The sequence below is a fragment of the Perissodus microlepis genome, chromosome 15 (assembly GCF_051167445.1).
Source record: "Perissodus microlepis isolate ML-2025 ecotype Zambia chromosome 15, ASM5116744v1, whole genome shotgun sequence".
Classification (NCBI taxonomy): Eukaryota; Metazoa; Chordata; class Actinopteri; order Cichliformes; family Cichlidae; genus Perissodus; species Perissodus microlepis.
This window is the reverse complement of record NC_140475.1, coordinates 30,016,356-30,034,828: the sequence shown is the minus strand read 5'-3', so window position 1 is coordinate 30,034,828 and position 18,473 is coordinate 30,016,356. Positions and strand designations below refer to the sequence as shown.

At 46.6% G+C, this 18,473-nt stretch overlaps 1 protein-coding gene across 1 annotated transcript; it reads left to right on the top strand.

Annotated features, from left to right (window-relative positions):
- The first annotated feature begins 10,534 nt into the window (after positions 1–10,534).
- LOC146372378 (uncharacterized) lies at positions 10,535–17,178 on the top strand. The gene is made up of 4 exons (XM_084954385.1): positions 10,535–10,779; positions 10,972–11,046; positions 11,227–11,314; positions 16,795–17,178. The coding sequence occupies exons 1-4, from the start codon at positions 10,535–10,537 to the stop codon at positions 17,176–17,178; spliced, it is 792 nt and encodes a 263-aa protein (XP_084810511.1).
- Positions 17,179–18,473: the final 1,295 nt, after the last annotated feature.

The following is an 18,473-nucleotide window of genomic DNA, read 5'->3' as shown; positions in this document are numbered from 1 at the left end:
TTAAGAAGGAGGTGGCAGTGAGTAGGTTGTATAGGGGTAATAGGAGAGATGAGGTGGTCATTACCAGGCTTGGACTGGGACATTGTGCATTAAATAAAACACTACAGATGATAGGAGAACATGAGACGGGGCTTTATGGAGTGTGCCAGGAGGAGGTGGAGACAGTAGAGCATGTAATACTGCGGTGCAAGGGTTATGATGTGGAGAGGACAGTTCTGCAGAATAGGTTGAAGGAGCGGGGAATTGGGGAATTTAATCTGAAGAGTGTGTTGGAGGGTAGTAGGGCACAGGTGAGGGAACTGGTGGGGTTTCTGAAGGCTATAGGTGTTTATGAAAGAGTGTAGGGTTTTTTTTTTTTTTTTTTTTTTTTGTTGTTTCGTTTTTTGATACAGCTTGTAAACTCACTGTCTGACCCATACTCCGGAACAGTAGGAGGCGGTAATGCTCCTTTACGTTGGTTGCCAACCGCCGTTAAACACGAAGAAGAAGGCCTCAGAGGTTGTCTAAGGTCATGTTCAAATTCATGGGCTGCATCCTCCTGAGGCTGCATTTGTAGACTGATTACTATGGGCTCAAAATGTGGTCATAAATATTTTGTACTTGTAGATCAGTTTTGTATGTGTAAAAAGAATTTGTGTGCGTAACAAAGAATTTGTGTGCGTAACAAAGATTTTGTGTGCGTGCGTAGCCAAAAAAAACACCTGCAAGTTACAAGTACGAATTTTGACCCTATTTTTTTTCCTTTCATCTGATTGGTCAATGTCATGTCAATCACAAATGTAACAATCCAATCAGAGAACAGATGGGTTTGGCTGTCAGAGGGGCGCTTTTTTTGAACTGCAGGTCTTTGAAGGGAATAAATGCCCTTTTACATGCCAACCCAGCGTTTTCCTTCATCACCACGAAGGAAAACAGTCTGTGGTCGTCCGAGTTTGGTGATTTTTGTGTCACAGGTCTACGTGTTTAATATAGGGACTTCCACAGCCTTTTCAACAGCGCTGCGGACCGCGGGGCGGGCAGTGTTTTGGAAATGACAGTCTTCATTACAAAGCTTTCTTCGTTATGAATTAGCATACATGTTTTTATTGAACATTTGAAGAACTAGCAAAAAAAACAAACTCTTGTAGAGGACACGAAGTCAGAGATAGAAACGACAAGGAGCAGGTGCATCTAGTACAGGTAGAGCTGCTGCAAAAACCCACAGAGCCCAGCAGCCAGCACAACAAATTCTGGATCCTTTGCTTTTAGTTAGCATTAGCAGCACATCCTGCGTCCGATGTGAAAGGACTTTTATGCTGCGCACTATGACTCACAGCAATGGTCCCGGGTCAGCCCTGACTTTGTGTTAAACTAATCCTAAAGTAATAATGGTATTTCTAACCACTGATATACCACAACTTTATCCTTTCAACAGCTACTGAAAGTTAGGGGACCTAGCTGCTATCGGATATTTATATAGAGATCCTCCAGCTTCAAACTGTATTACCCTTCAAGAACCTGCAGTTCAAAAAAGCGCCCCTCCGACAGCCAAACCCATCTGTTCTCTGATTGGATTGTTACATTTGTGATTGACATGACATTGACCAATCAGATGAAAGGAAAAAAATAGGGTCAAAATTCGTACTTGTAACTTGCAGGTGTTTTTTTTTTTTGGCTAAGTCCACACACAAATCTTTTTTACGCACACACAAATTCTTTTTACACATACGAAACTGATTTACAAGTACAAAATATTTATGACCACATTTTGAGCCCATAGGATTACGTCACAGCGACGCGCCGAAGGCTGTCCAAATTCGTAGACTCCTCCGAATGCAGTCGACAAATGCCTCCTCCTTTTCCCCGAATTTGAAGGATGGGTCGGGTGTGTCCTTCGTGGCCCACCATATCCCAGAATTCATACCGCGGCCCAGCCAAACTCCAGTTTCCAACAATGGCGGCCGCTACTAAGTTTTAAAATTACTCTTACTAATCTTTCTGAGTCACAAAATAAACTTTTAACATATTTTCAGGCGAGAAAGTAGCTGTGTAAACATCAAATATCTGCTTGGTTTATCAAGATATCGCATATTTGCAAAAGTGCTTTGACGTTTTCGGAGACGTCTGTTACCCACCAGCTCGATAGCTAGCCGGGAGCTCGAGGGTCACTGAAGCCGCTGAGAACGGCACAACTCCCGGCACATAATTTTCAGATCACCGCGGACTTTTGCTACTCAGGTTAAAAGTAATATATAAGTCACTTACACAACCTAAAAATGTTACTGTTGGGCTTTTTTCAGTGTTTTGTTTGTTCGTGAGTAAATCGCTGAGATTAAAGTTATTAGATTAGATAAAATAAAACTTTATTAATCCCCCGGGTGGGTTCCTCCTTGGTTTTCACACAGCTGACTAAACGTCAAACAGAAAACTGATTAAAAAGAAGTATGAGACGGTCAAGAATTTACGCCAGTGTCCTGTTATATTTTAGATAGCAAGGAGCAGACGGTCGAGTTTATTAAACTCCACCGAGACAGCGGTGACGCTAATCAGAAGGCTAGACCGTCCAATTTCCCCAGCCATTTACTTCCGGCCTACCCGACCTGAGGACCCGGCCCACGTAGACCGCGAAAGCCGGGTCCTCAGGAGGATGCAGCCCATGAATTTGGACACGACCTAAGAGAATATTGGGAGCAACAACACCATGAAGTCCAAAGAACACACCACACAGGTCAGGGATAAAGTTATTGAGAAATTTAAAGCAGGCTTAGGCTACAAAAAGATTTCCCAAGCCTCGAACATCCCACGGAGCACTGTTCAAGCGTTCATTCAGAAATGGAAGGAGTATGGCACAACTGTAAACCCTACCAAGTCAAGGCCGTCCACCTAAACTCACAGGCCGAACAAGGAGAGCGCTGATCAGAAATGCAGCCAAGAGGCCCATGGTGACTCTGGACGAGCTGCAGAGATGTACAGCTCAGGTGGGGGAATCTGTCCATAGCACAACTATTAGTCGTGCACTGTACAAAGCTGGCCTTTATGGAAGAGTGGCAAGAAGAAAGCCATTGTTAACAGAAAACCATAAGAAGTCCCGTTTGCAGTTTGCCACAAGCCATGTGGGGGACACAGCAAACATGTGGAAGAAGGTGCTCTGGTCAGATGAGACCAAAATGGAACTTTTTGGCCAAAATGCAAAACGCTATGTGTGGCGGAAAAATAACACTGCACATCACTCTGAACACACCATCCCCACTGTCAAATATAGTGGTGGCAGCATCATGCTCTGGGGGTGCTTCTCTTCAGCAGGCACAGGGAAGCTGGTCAGAGTTGATGGGACGATGGATGGAGCCAAATACAGCACAATCTTGGAAGAAAGCCTCTTGGAGTCTGCAAAAGACTTGAGACTGGGGCGGAGTTTCACCTTCCAGCAGGACAACGACCCTAAACATAAAGCCAGGGCAACAATGGAATGTTCTAAAACAAAACATAACCATGTGTTAGAATGGCCCAGTCAAAGTCCAGATCTAAATCCAATCGCGAATCTGTGGCAAGATCTGAAAACTGCTGTTCACAAACGCTGTCCATCTAATCTGACTGAGCTGGAGCTGTTTTGCAAAGAAGAATGGGCAAGAATTTCAGTCTCTAGCTGTGCAAAGCTGGTAGAGACATACCCTAAAAGACTGGCAGCTGTAATTGCAGCAAAAGGTGGTTCTACAAAGTATTGACTCAGGGGGCTGAATAATTACACAAACCCCACTTTTCAGTTATTTATTTGTAAAAAATGTTTGGAATCATGTATGATTTCCGTTCCACTTCTCAAGTATACACCACTTTGTATTGGTCTTTCAAGTGGAATTCCATTAAAATTGATTCATGTTTGTGGCTGTAATGTGACAAAATGTGGAAAGGTTCAAGGGGGCCAAATACTTTTGCAAGCCACTATATATTTCATTTAGGGATAAATCCACACCTTCTCAGTATTTGAAAGTACTCAAGCTGTTTTCTTTCAAGGACATGGGATAAAAGAGTGAAGCAGTGTGGCTGCTCACAGTTAATGGACCTTGAATGTGGAACGTTCCAAAGGAACAGCCTCCTCACTCTGAAGAGTGACAGGCCCTGATTACAGAAGTGACAGTCAAGAATAATTACTGTGATTGTTCTCCTGTAGTCAAAAGAAAGGGGAGAGCATAAAGGATAAAGCACTCTTTATCTAGTCTATCAGATGATTCCATAGTGGAAAGAGCAATAACAATTTCTCTTTGAGGACCCAGAGTATTGTGTGTGTTGCACCCATCAGTTTAAGAACCAGCATAGATAAACACAAGCTTTATTATGGATCTGAATTAGTTTTGAATCTGCTTTCTAAGTTACTTTTACCTGATGATTCAGTAGGCTTAAAAATTCAAAAAGAATACATTTGAATCATTTTGAGGTCTACAGACTGCCAAGCTCACTCCATGAGCTTAATGTGCTGCTTCTTTTGCTAATCCTTTATCGCCTTGAGCTTTTGTGACATTGTCAAGGAGAGTAGGAGGCTCTAATCCAAGATGTTACAGAACATGGCCCCGTCCATTGTGAAGTCTTCCTGTACCCTTAGCAAAAAATAAATAAATAAATAACAGCCCCAAAACATAATGTTTCCAACTCAGTGCTTGACTGTGGGGATGCTGTTCTTTGTACCCAACATTTCTCTTCCTCTGAACACAGTAGGTTAAGCTGATGCCAAAGAGGTGGATTTGATTTCATCTGACCACAACACTTTCCTCAAGCCTTTTTCAAATCATTTAGATTTTCACTGGCAAACTAAAAGCCAACGGGAAATGATTTTTCAAGTGGCTCATTCTGGCATATGGCATATGATAAAACTCTGGAGCAAATAATGGAGCCATTTTATTGGCTGGGCATTAGTGTCAGCTGGTTAACCAGCCAGCCATTCCAAAAGCACCTTTGCATCCGCTACCATTAATGGAGGTCCTATTTTAGTACATTGACATTATTATTAATGTCATTATTATCGGGCCATTTCACCAGACTGCAAGTGAATATTGCTTTGTATTGGTTCTGGTGGGTTATGCAATGTGATAACCCAAAGCAGTGCCGCTGAGGACCACTTCTGCAAAGACTGTGGCGCAGGCGCTGTTTCAGGTCATCTCCCAAGTTGGCATTCCAAAAGAGATACTGACTGACGAGGGCACATGATTCATGTCTTGTATACTAAAGCAGCTATATGAATTTTTTGGGCATTAAATTTGTTCGGACCAGTGTCTACCACCCTCCGGCTGATGGGCTGGTGGAGCAGCTTAATATAACTTTAAAGTCCATGATTCATAACCCCATTCACAAAGATGAACGCAGCTGACAGTGCTGCTTAGACCTTCTGTTTTTTGCAGTGCGGGAGGTGCCCAGGCCTCCACAGTTAAGCTGGAGTTATTGCTCAGCAGAAAGTCACGGGGGTTTGGACCTGATTAAAGCAAGCTGGGAAGAAGGTCTGAGCCAAGTTAAAAATTAAATTCAATACGTTCTTGACCTGAGAGTAAAGCTGCACACTTTTGGGGAGGTTGTTAAAAAAAAATTTGCTCCAGACCAGCAATGTCAGCACCACCTGTACAACAGAGGGTCTAGATTCAGGCAATTTTTGCTGGGAGATAAAGTGCTTGTATTACTCCCTTCTTCTAGCTCAAAGTTACTCACCAGTAACTTGCGCTTTTAAATGTCCCCCACGGGTAGCAAGGACCCTTTGCTGTCACACGGCAGGAGGGGGACATGGACTATGAAGTGGTACAGTCAGACAGGGGAGGCCACACAGATATATCATCTCAATCTCCTTAAAGCACGGAGAGAGGCTGAAATCACTTCTCTGCTGAGTCTGGTGAAGGCGATAGATGATCTGGGGTCGGAGGTCCTAAATTCCACCATTCCTGCCTCCCTCCATTGTGATGACCATCTCACACAAATCCAGAGAGTGGATGTTGCTGCATTGCAACAAGGTTTTGCAGATGTGTTCTCCCCTCTGCCCAGCTGAACCAATCTCATAGAACACCATTTTGAGACGCCAGCCATCTTCCAACGGCTCATGGACCAGGTGACTATATGTCTGGGGTACCACTTTGAAGGCGAGCAGGGCCTGGGCCTGTAAATGGATGAAGCACCAGCCATTGCATCCTGCCCACGTCCAATGACCAAAAGGATGCAAGGCAGTTCTTGGGGCTGGTTGGTTACTACCGCCAGGCTTTGTGGACATGATCAGGCCCCTGGGTGATCTCACCCAAAAGGGTTGCCAAGATCAGGTCCAGTGGATTGAGCAGTGCCACATGGCATTCTTGCAGGTGAAGAAGGCTTTCTGTGGGGAACCCTTGCTCTACACGCCTAACTTCTTCCTCCTTTTTATTCTGTAGACTGATGCCTTGAACGGAGGGCTGGGGGCCATTTTGTCCCAGCAGGTAAGGGGGGGTCGACAACCCACTTGTGTACATTAGCAGGAAACGGTCTTTCACCCTCTGTTCAGATCTCTCCAAACAGGGGTGTGGTTTGTGGCTCATCTGCAGGGGAGGGGTGGAGCAGTTAGTTCAAGGTGTGGTGTCAAGGGAGGCTAGCTAACACAGCTGTTCTCCATCACACTTTCATGCCACCCTACTTAAGTATGATGCCAAGACCTTACAAGGTTCTCCTTGTTTCAACCCCCTGCGTCCCTCTCTGTGTGTTTGTGTTTATGTGTGTTTGTGTGTCCTTGTGTCTTGTTTCCCTTTTCTGTTCCCATGTTCCCCCTCCTCATGTTAATTCCATGTCGCCCCTGTCTGTCATGTTTTTCCATGTTTCCCCAGCCCATCATGTCTTGCTCCCACTCTCTCCCTCTTGGTTCTCTGCTCCCTCACTCTCTCTCTGTCTTGTCTCCCTTAAATGTTTCTGCATCCCCCTCATTATTTCCTTCCTCATCTCCCTAGTCCATCTCGCTTCCCTGAGTGTTCTTTCCTCCCACCTCCCATGTCATGTTGTATGAATTAGTCTACGTCTCAGTGCATCCTGTTTTACTTTGATAGTCTCCTGTCTGGTGTACGTAATGTTCAGTTTTGTTTCCCCTGACTCGTTAGTTAGATCACATTCAGCTGTGTTCCCTCCTGTGGTTTGTTCCCTTGTTTGCCCTTGTGTGTATTTATCTCTGTGTCTCCCTCTGTCCAGTGTTGCTATCTCCCTCATACCTCGCTGTGTGTTCCATTTGTTGGTTTAGTTTCCTGTAATCTCCAGTTCAGTTTTGTTTCTTTGACATTCCAGCAATAAAGCTGTGTTTTTGTGTTAAGTCCTGCCCACTGAGTCTGCATTTTGGGTCCTATCGTGCCTCCCTCACACACAGTTCATGACAAGCGAGGCAGCAGCACAAGCAATTATCACATTGTAAGTAAAGCATCCATGTACCGTCAACGCTGTGTGCCTTGGGTCTTTCATACCACAATGTACCTTTTCAACTTTGGTTGAGTAATGAAATTGATTCATTACTTTAACTTTTACTGGAGTATTTTCTTTTTTTAACGCAGGTATCTGTACTTCTGGTTCAGTACGGGTATTAACAACAAACCCATACAGTAAAAAAATACATTTTTCCTGGCCAAAATATATTTCAAATATATGGTAAATATATGTTGTATTTGTGATGCTCAAAAATTTGAAATTGAAAATACATTTTTTTCAAACCAAAATGCATTTCAAAAGATATTTCAGAGTGAAGAAAATACATTTCCAACCTTACAGTAGAATGTATATCTAAGTATCCTTTATTTAAAATGTATTTAGTGCAATAATGATGATGATAATAATAATAATACTAAAAGTAACACGTTTTATGTACATCTGCAAAAAACATTTGGATTCAAACAAAACAGAGTCAAAGGTTTAGCAAGAATTAGGTTGTTTATTCATTTGCTTACAGTATTTCACATTACACAGTATCTCACTATAATGTAGCGTTCACTTGACTTTGAATTATCTGTCAGTGATACAGTAAACAAGATACAACAACTGCTATGTACACTTTAGTTTTTGACAATATATACAATATAGTACTTAAAGGAACACTTTTTTTTTTGGAAATAGGCTCATTCTCCATCTCCCTCAGAGTTAAAAATGCAGCGTCTTCTTTCTAGATCGGTACGTTAATAGGGCTCTGGAGCGTGATCTTACCGGATGGGGCGTAGCCAGGATTTTTGGTTGAGGCGCCATATTAGCAGGCCAAACAAATGCTTGCTGTGTGGTCTGTTGTAATGTTAGATTGCACTACCGGCAAAGGAATAAGCTTGAAAACGGGCTCTCTTTTCTTTGTTTCCTCACCTGGAAGCATCATGAGGGAGCTTATGTGTTGGATGTTACCAAAAGAAGGCGTCTAGCCTGGATAGCAGCTGTGAGATGAGCTGATATTCAGTTCTCTACCATCCACAGATATCTGTTGGTGTGCTTCAGTATTTTCATTCTGGTAAGTTCTAAATAAGTTCATATTACTCTTTTTATTTTCAATGCGCTCTGAGGTCATAGCAAATTAGAACAAACATGCAGAACTACCTTTATTTATAGAGTTGCTAATTAGTGTGTTGGTAAAACCAGGGAAAAATGCCCTTGTTAAATACTCTTAAAAGTCTTGTGCTGTACATGTAGTGATACATTTTCAAAAGAGACAGTAAATCACAGAATGCTAGTAGTGGGTGATATTATATAAATGCTGTCATGATTTTATGTAAACATTTTGTCATTTGTAAATTATACATGACATTGATTCTACATTATAACTGATGTGATGTTCTATAAACTGGTTTTAATTAAAAATAGGCAAACATTTGTTTGTTTCTTTATTCAACTTTTGAACAGTGGTAATTAGTAAGTACATAATCAGTAAATGCAAATTATTTACAGCCCCCCCCCCCCCCCCAAATTAAAACATTATGGGTTATTCAGAACAGAACTATGCTTGGAAAAATATTTTCCCATCAGTTGATCCAACTCCTCCACAGTAGCAGGTGGAATTATTCTGTTTTGAGGACGGCTTCTTTTACCTGTCACTACAGATGGTCTGTTTATGTTTTGATTGAGAGCCTTTTTTTTGGGCAGCTGAAGAGGAGAAGTCTATCTTATGGCCAACCTCTGGCTGTATCTTGGTCATATTACCCAGCAAAACCCAGTATGCAGGTTCATCTGTAACCGTCCTTGTGCCACAGATCCTCACTGTTGCTACTACTCTTTTTTTTTTTTTTTTTTTTTTTTTGTGTCCCGTTTGGGACTGTTGCTACTACTTTAAACAGAAGAGCAGGGACATGGGTGCAGGTCTCCACGACTCCGGCCATACAGCTGCAGTGGGCGGCTTCAACCTTCCCTGTGATGCTCACAATGACCCATGGCTGCAATGCTGGTTGATTCAGTCTTTGAGAGTGCAGTACCTGAAACACACACAGACACAGTTCAAGACACAAACTTTAATAAGCCAAGGCCGACACAAATGTGTTGTATCTACGTTCAAATACATTAATCATAAATGTAACAAATAAAGTGTTTTTATGTATCCATCTATAGAAAGCTGCATGTTATATTTTAAATCTGCATGTTTCTTTTTAGAAACCTATCAGCAAAAAACTTAAGTATGTAATGCAAGGATGTAATCACTTCAAGAGTGAGAAAGCATAAAGTTTGACTTTAAGTGACAATTGTGGACACCTAATATGATAAGGAGATTCTGCAGGTCATTAATCAATGTATAAAACTAAAATAAAATGTATTTTTAGTGACACAGCACACAAACACGGAAGCAAGATGTGTAATTAGGATTATTTATAATAAATATGAATTAATTAGTGCAATTTCTTTAACCATAGAGAATAACTGAGTCCTTCAGGACAATGTCACATCAGTGCACTGAACACACTATGTTATCCATCTAACAGAGCTTCCACATGTTCTCACTGTAATTTCCCCCTCATGAATGAATTTACGCTTGCACTAATCTGAATGTTCAGAGGGAAATTAAACGCATTTTACTCGCAGTACTCAAGCTGACTTACCTTTGTTTGAATGACGGCGTACTCACAATTGTACCCAGTCCTTGGTGAACGGGATGTGTGCCTCCAGAGATTTATAATGGCGAAATTGGTGCGCCGTGTATGCGCTGACTTTACAGACAAGGTACGAGAATAGATCATGCTAAGTCAATAGCGGTTTGGTCTTCAGGGTTTCTACTCCACTGCCGGATTTCATACGGGTCCACATTTCCAATGCACGCTATTTTTTTTGCAAGTACCGTCTCTTTGCATCTGGACACAACCTGTCTCTATACCGTCCTTTTTCTTTTGAGCTACTTTTCAGAATTGCTCGTCCTTCCAACACAGTGGCTGTGTCCGAATTCAGGGGAAGGATGCTTAAAATGCCATATTTGGATGCAATGACGTCACAGCGACGCGGCGAAGGCTGTCCGAATTCAAAGAGCACTCAAAATGTGGCGACAAATGCATCCTACCTCTCCACGAATTTGAGGGTTAGTCGTGTCCGAATTCTGGGGAAGGATGCGCCAATACCACATTTGGAGGCAATGACGTCACGGCGACTCGACGAAGGCTGTCCGAATTCAAAGAGTACTCAAAATGTGGCGACAAATGCGTCCTACTTTGCCCTGAATTCTAAGGATGGGTCCGATGTATCCTTCATGTCCTACTATATCCCAGGATTCATTGCGGGCCACCTGCCGCATAAATTCCGAACCAGTAGAAGGATTTTGGACCGGAACAATGGCGGGCAAACCGGGCGTGACAGTGGGAGAGGAATCTGCATTCAAATGTAAGTACTTGAAAATCTGGTGTTACAAAAGTTAAACCCCCGTAGTGGTTCTGTTGGTAGTCTCTGGGCATATGCCTGTGTTTAGCTTATAATCCATAGAATCCCCGTGATAGATTGCACGTGAACTAGTATGGTGGCCCCAGCAGTTTGTCATGCATTGCCACTCACATACAGCTATGTGATATGTTGCAGGGAACAAAGAGCAAACAAAAGCAAAAACGACCACCTCTTCACTGGGGTGAAGAATTCTGCCACTGTGGCATGGAGGTACAAGAACAAATCAATTCACACCCATATATGAGTGTAGTTTCATTAACCCTCATGCTGCACAGAACCTGTGATGTCCATTCGGTATCACTCTGGCGTGCTGCTGTGCAAACGTTCGGATGTGGGGATCAACATAGTTGCCAAGGTTTCTGTCTTTTCTTATTTTTCGGGTGTGATCAGGACTATACTGGAGAAGATGGGCTTGCAGGGGACAGTCACCCCCTTGCAGGCAAGGAAAAAGTGGGATAACCTCAAGACAAAATACAAAGTATGTTGTTCTCAAGGAGATAAGTCATGAGGACACAAGTTAGTAAATGTACACCTACTAAGAATTGTTGTGGTGTTATCATGTGTTATCTGTCGTGTTCCCTTTCAGTCGATTCACTCGGTACAACACATAAGTATGGGATATCACGCCCTCGCGTGTCCTGGCTGAAGAAACCTTTAATCACGCCTTTAAGGCAGATGACGTGTGATGACACGCGCACGGCCCCGCCTACACATATAGCCGCTGTCATCACAGTCATCCCTCAGTTCTTATGCTCTTCACCTCGCTGAGAACACCTCTGCTGAGTTGGGTTAGCTAGCTGCTGCTAGTTAGCTCCGTTGTCTGCCGACTTGAACTTAGCTTAACTGCCCCTGTTGGTGTTAGCCTCCACCGCGCAGTTGGTGTGTAGGCTGCCGGCGGAGCGCTAATTTCAAGTTTTCCCGTGCAGCGTTTTGCTTTGTGTTTTGGAATGTACTCCAAACCGAAGCGAGCAAAGCAGAAATCTTCTGTTCGCCCCTGTCCTCAGGGATGCGGTTTCTCTTTGCACGACAGCGACCAGCACGATGCCTGCCCTGTCTGCCTGGGGATCGTCCATGCTAGGAGAGCGTTGATGGAGCCCGAAGCCTGGGCGTTTTGTCGCCAGCTCCGGCGCTCAACCCTGGAAAGACGGGTGACGTTTTTGGAAAAAGTGCTGGGACGCTCGGCTGGCGCACGGCATGACCCTCTCCTTTCCGAGTCTGGAGCCCCGGCTTCGTCCGAAGACGAGGATTTTCCGGTCGATGTCCCCGCAATTAGCTGGGCTGACCACATGGAATATGTTGACGGGTTAGCCGATGACGAGCCGGAACCATGCAGGAGCGCTGACGGGCTTCAGCCTGGGTTGAAGCCCGCCAGCGCTCCCCAGGACGATGATGACGTGCTGGACATCGGCCTGGACATCCATGGTTTGTCGGAGGATGAGCAGGAGAGCTCATTGTCGGCCCAATGTACCGCCGCTGCTGCGCCGGTCGGCCACGGTGACACCTCTCTTTTCTCCCTGTTTCGCCGTGCTGCTGAGAAGCTGCAGGTGGACTGGCCCTCTCCTCCGCCAGCTCAGAAGCCATTGCGGTTCGCGGGGTTTTTCCTCAAACCGGAGCCCGCAATGGCCAAAAACTGCCTTCTCATGTTCCCAGACTTTATCTGCGAGCTAACAGCATCATGGGACAAACCTCTGTCTACCCGCGTCACTGTGCCCGGCTATGGACAGTACATGGAATTGGACGGCGCCGAGGGGGCTGGCTTAGCTAACCCACCCCCTATGGAGCCGTCTCTGGCTGCTTATCTGGCCCCGTCCCATAACCATGGTGTCGGCGGCCCCGCAACTCTGCCGTCCAAGCACTGCAGATTCTCTGCTTCGCAGCTGGAGAAGATTTATCGAGCTCAGGCCGGCACTGCTCGCGCCATGAGCTCTGTCACCATGCTCCAGATGTACCAGGCAATGTGCCTGGCGGAGCTCGGATCGCTGGTTCCTGATGACAGCCCGCTGGCACCTCTTCTTAACGAGGTCAGAGTCGCCGCAGATTACATCCTCCGTGCGTCTCGCTGTGCAGCGCTCTCCCTGGGCAGAGGGATGGCTTCGACAGTAGTGGCGCAGAGGCACCTCTGGCTGACCCTCTCTGACGTCCCGGATAGGGACAGGGCTGTATATCTGGACGCACCAATGTCTGCGGCTGGGTTATTCGGACATTCACTTGAAGCCATTCAGGCTAGATTCGATCTGAGGAAGAAGCAGACGGAAGCTCTGCGCGACATCATCCCCAGACGTCAGCCCAAGCCCGCAGCTAGCTCTCACAGGCCCGCCGCTCCTCTGCCGACTGGCAAGAGACCGGCGCCCACTGCTGAAGTGGGTGTGCCGCCAGTGAGAGCACATCATCCGGCCCGAGCTTCACGCCAGTCGGCCTGGAGCAAAGGCCCACCCTCGGGCCCCCGGCGGGACCTGACACCCAGGAGGAAGAAGCCTTAGCCCTCTTAGCTGTGGTTTCGAGTGGAGAGGGGGTCCAGCAGCAGGGAGACGCTGTTTTTACCCCTCTGTTGCCGCACAAGAGGTGCCGCTTAAGTTCTGTTCAGGTTGTCAGCCCCAGAAGGCGCTGCACTTTCCTAACACTGTCTCCCAAGCACAAAACCCCTGCACACAAAATGCCTCAGGTAACTCCCTGTTCAGGTGTGTTAAATGTTCAGGTGACCACATCGAGTGTTCCCGCTGTTTTTCATTGTTGTGCCCCAGAAAAGGTGCCTCCAACAAAATGTATAAATGTACATGTTTCCATGTTACAATCAATAAAGAGTGTTGTTTATTCTCAAACAATCAAATGCTCAGCCTGCAGGCAGAATGAGCCAGGTCAGGCAGGTGATGCAGTCCCCTGCAGACACACTGGGGGGCGACAACGCCCCGCTGACGGTGCTGCAGGTCAGCCGGCTGGCTGCTCACTTCCCACAGTGGCGCGCTTGCGCCCCCTCTCCGTGGGTGCTGCGAACCGTTGCCATGGGTTACCGGTTGCAGTTCCGGGTCAAGCCGCCTCGTTTCCAAAGAGTCGTAAACACGACTGTCAACACCGAGGCGGCCATGATACTCAGAGAGGAAATAAAGGCGCTATTGCAGAAAAGAGTAATACGAGTGGTCCCCGCTTCGGAGACAGACAAAGGTTGGTACAGCCGTTATTTTGTTGTTCCGAAAAAAGGGGGAGGGCTTCGTCCCATCCTCGACCTGCGAGTCTTGAACATGTATCTACGAACGTACAGGTTCAAGATGCTAACACTCAGACAGGTCTTGAATGCGGTCGGCCGGGGAGATTGGTTTGCAACAATTGATCTAACAGATGCTTATTTTCATGTGGCTATACATCTGAAACACAGGCAGTTTCTGAGGTTTGCATTCGAGGGCGTAGCCAACGAATACCTAGTGCTGCCGTTCGGGCTGCCATTCGGGTTGTCGCTCGCTCCTCGCACCTTTACGAAATGTGCCGAGGCAGCGCTAGCGCCCCTCAGAGAGAGAGAGGAATCCGCATCTTAGCCTACCTAGACGACTGGGCTCTCGTAACTTGCTCCAGAGAGCAGGCGGAGACACAGCTGTCGCTGGTTCTGTCACACATTCAGACACTGGGGTTCTCTGTGAACTTTCAAAAGAGCTCGCTAATCCCGAGTCAGCAGATTACTTTTCTCAGTTTGGAAATATGCTCGCTTTCCAGCCGTGCACGTTTGTCGGAGCACAGAGTGGCCGCGTTTCATCGCTGCCTTGCTCAGTTTCAGTTGGGACGCAGACTGCGTTTCCAGACGATATTAAGCTTGTTGGGCATGATGGCATCTATGATCGCCGTAGTGCCACTTGGACTGTTAAAAATGAGAGCGTTTCAACGTTGGACTCTCTCTCACCGTTTGTGTGCATCGCGTCACCTCCGGAGGAGGCTGCCGGTAACCGCGTCTTGCATGCTAGCTCTCAGTCCTTGGAGGGAGGCCGGGCTGCTCCTGTCTCGCTCTCTGCTGTTATGGTGCAGTGTTCATTTTCTGTCTCTAAGAGCCACCATGTCCCGGGCCACCTGAACCTGGGGCCGGACCTTCTCTCCAGGGGGGGTCCTCTGGTGAGAGAATGGAGGTTACACCCTTTAATAGTGGCTCAGATTTGGAACGTATGTGGCAAGGCGCAAATAGATCTTTTTGCTTCCAGGGTAAATACTCACTGCCCCCTGTTCCATAATCGACCACGATGCACCCTTGGGCTTGGACGCGCTAGTGCACCAATGGCCAGACGTGCTCCTGTATGCATTTCCCCCAGTGGAAATGATATCTCCAGTTCTAGAGAGAGTGTGTCGGCATTCCCGCTCTCTGATTCTAGTGGCCCCTTGGTGGCCCACAAGGTCGTGGTATGCAGAGATAATCAGCCTGCTAGCAGCGAGTCCTTGGCAGCTTCCTCTCCGCAGGGATCTACTCTCTCAGGCAGGAGGAGAAGTGTTTCATCCGCGCCCAGATCTGTGGCGCCTTCATGCTTACCTGCTGAGAGGTTAAACTTGATTGCTAAGGGTTTGCCACCTAGTGTGACAATTCAGAGCGCTAGGGCCTCATCTACTAGAGGCTTGTACGCTTACAAATGGCGAGCCTTCGAGCAATGGTGCCAGGACCGCCACACTCTCCCATTTCAGTGCTCTATTGTGGATGTTTTGACATTCCTGTAGGAGCTGCTGGATAAGGGCCTTTCATTTTCGACGATTAAGGTTTATTTAGCAGCTATATCTGCTTGTCATATTGGCTTTGACGGGGTGACACTAGGTGCACATCCCCTCGCCATACGTTTTCTGAAAGGAGTTCGCTGGCTGAGGCCCGTGCTTAAGTCCAGTGTCCCTGCTTGGGACTTGTCTTTGGTGCTGGAGGCCCTTTGTAGCCCCCCGTTTGAACCCATTGAGTCTGTGGACATGAAATTTCTTTCATATAAGACTGCATTACTTCTCACTTCGGCAAAGCGAGTGGGTGACCTTCATGCGCTCTCTGTGCATCCCTCCTGCACACAGTTCTCTTCTGATGGCCACAAGGTCGTATTGCATCCAAATGCTGCCTATTTTCCCAAGATCATGCCTGCATCTTCTAGCTCAATGGAGTTTGAGTTGCTGAGCTTTTGCTCCTCTCCTTTTGCATCTGAGGAGCAGAGGAGGATGCATTCTCTTGTCCAGTGCGTGTGCTACGCACCTACATTGAGCGCACTCAGAATGTGCGTTTATGTGACCAGCTGTTTGTCTGCTTCGCTAATCCAAATAGAGGTAGAGCTCTGTCCAAACAGAGGCTGTCCCACTGGATTATAGAAGCTATCTCACTGGCATACGGCACCGGTGGCCTTGCTTTGCCCCACGGGGTGAGAGCTCATTCCACCAGGGGGATGGCAACCTCATGGGCTCTTTTTAAAGGGGTGCCTGTAGCTGATATTTGTGCGGCAGCTAGTTGGGCATCACCGCACACTTTTGTGCGGTTTTATCGGTTGGACGTTACAGCCCCTTCGGTGGCTCATGCTGTCCTTTCTGCTGGGTCTACCACTCACTAAGTATGTGGTGGTCCGATTCCGGTTCGGTGGCTGCTCTGTGGGGCGTGTATATATGTCCCATACTTATGTGTTGTACCGAGTGAATCGACTGAAAGGGAACGAATAGTTATGTCTATAACTTCTGTTCCCTGAAGGAGAGGAACGAGGTACAACACAAGGTGGCCCCACTGAGCAGTTTGGCTCGGTGAAGAGCGGCTATCGAACTGAGGGATGACTGTGATGACAGCGGCTATATGTGCAGGTGGGGCCGTGCGCGTGTCATCACACGTCATCTGCCTTAAAGGCGTGATTAAAGGTTTCTTCAGCCAGGACACGCGAGGGCGTGATATCCCATACTTATGTGTTGTACCTCGTTCCTCTCCTTCAGGGAACAGAAGTTATAGACATAACTATTTGTTTTTATTTCCCCTGCCTTTAGGACTGCAAGTATCCAGGGTCAGGAGAGGGTGTAAGTGGAAAGCCCACTGCTACCACTTGGCCCTGGTTTGCCCTCATGGACGAGGTAATAGGACAGAGGCCGTCCATCAGGCCCCCTGTCCTACTGTCCACTCTCCCTGAGGACACTCCAGGGCCAAGTTCAGCAGTGGGTGACCAGAACGTAGCAGAATCTGACACTGATGAGGGAGACAGTCAGCCACCGACAACAGCAAGGAAGAGGAAACGGGATCGGGATGACGAGCTGCTCAACCTCATCAGGGAGGACATGCAGCAACAAAGGGAGGCTGAGGAGAGAAGGGCACAGGAGAGCAAGGAGCGAATGGACAGACTTTTTACAATCCTGGAACGTCTGATCCCAAAATGACTGCTGCGCCCCTCTAATTTCATTTGACAGTTCTGTGACATTTGTGTGTTGAGATGATTTTCCAGGCACCAGACACCTTCTATTTCCTGCATTGCAGACGCTTTCCTTTAAATTATTTTGTTACATTGTGCCCTTTGTGTTGGACGTTACAAGTCTTATTTTCGCAATAAATGGAATCAAACAGTAATAGTCACTTATTCCATTTAATGAACAGGTATTGACGTGATGCCAAGTCATAATTGCAAATGGACGTTCACTCAAAAACAGAGTACATATCAGGAACAACAACAACAACAAAAAAAAAAAAAACAAAAACAAATGTGCAATGCATAAGCAGCATTTGAAGACTACAATATTTGCAGCTATGTACATGTGTTCACACAAGATTAACCTGATTGTCCTGTTCCCGGACCATTTCTTTCACAACTCCAATACATGCCAGGAAGTCCCTGGCAGTGTTGCTGGATCTGCTGAAGATAGATCAGACATGGATGGGGTGCTGCAACTGTGACCTGCGGTTTGTCTCGTCTAGTCAGCGAGTGGAGAATCACACAGGGTGGTCTGCAAAGAGAGCTTAAGGATGCATCCTCCCACTGTCCACTGGAACGTCCATCCACAGGTTTGCAGGGCTGGCTCTATCGACGGCTGCCGCACCACTAAGATGTCAGAGATATGCAAGCAGGAGTGCCATGAAGTGCCATATGCCACCGGAGAAAAGGTTCCTAGACAAATTTGCACTTCCCTGTTAACAGTAGTCGTGGTCTGGTGGTACCTCCTCCAGGGCTGACACCTCAGATAACAGTTGGTCCCGCCAAGGAGCACCACTGACTGCCTCCAACCCAGCCTCCGCCTCCTCATCCTCTGCTCCATCTTCCTCAGGCTCGTCCACTGGGGCCACGATGTCACCGGCACTGAGGCAGATGTTGTGGAGGACGGCACAGGCTGTCACAACCTGTAGTGGTTACAACACACACACGTGTGTGCGTGTATATATACACATACACACATACGTATGTATACGTATACACACACACAGCCCCCAATTATGTTATGGCCCGTCCAGGCGCGGCCAGACCACAACATAAAGGGTGATCCATCCCCGTCCAACCCCAAGCAGCACGTCACACACTTAATACTTTGTGACAGTGATTTATTTACAATGAGTGCAGTTAAACAAAGGAAGGGAGCATATCATAACTTCAGGGTGAACCCAAGGCCAAAACAACAAACAAAAGGTAGCCTATCTCAGGAATAAACACAACTTACCTACACAAAAGAACTAACTCAAACGACAA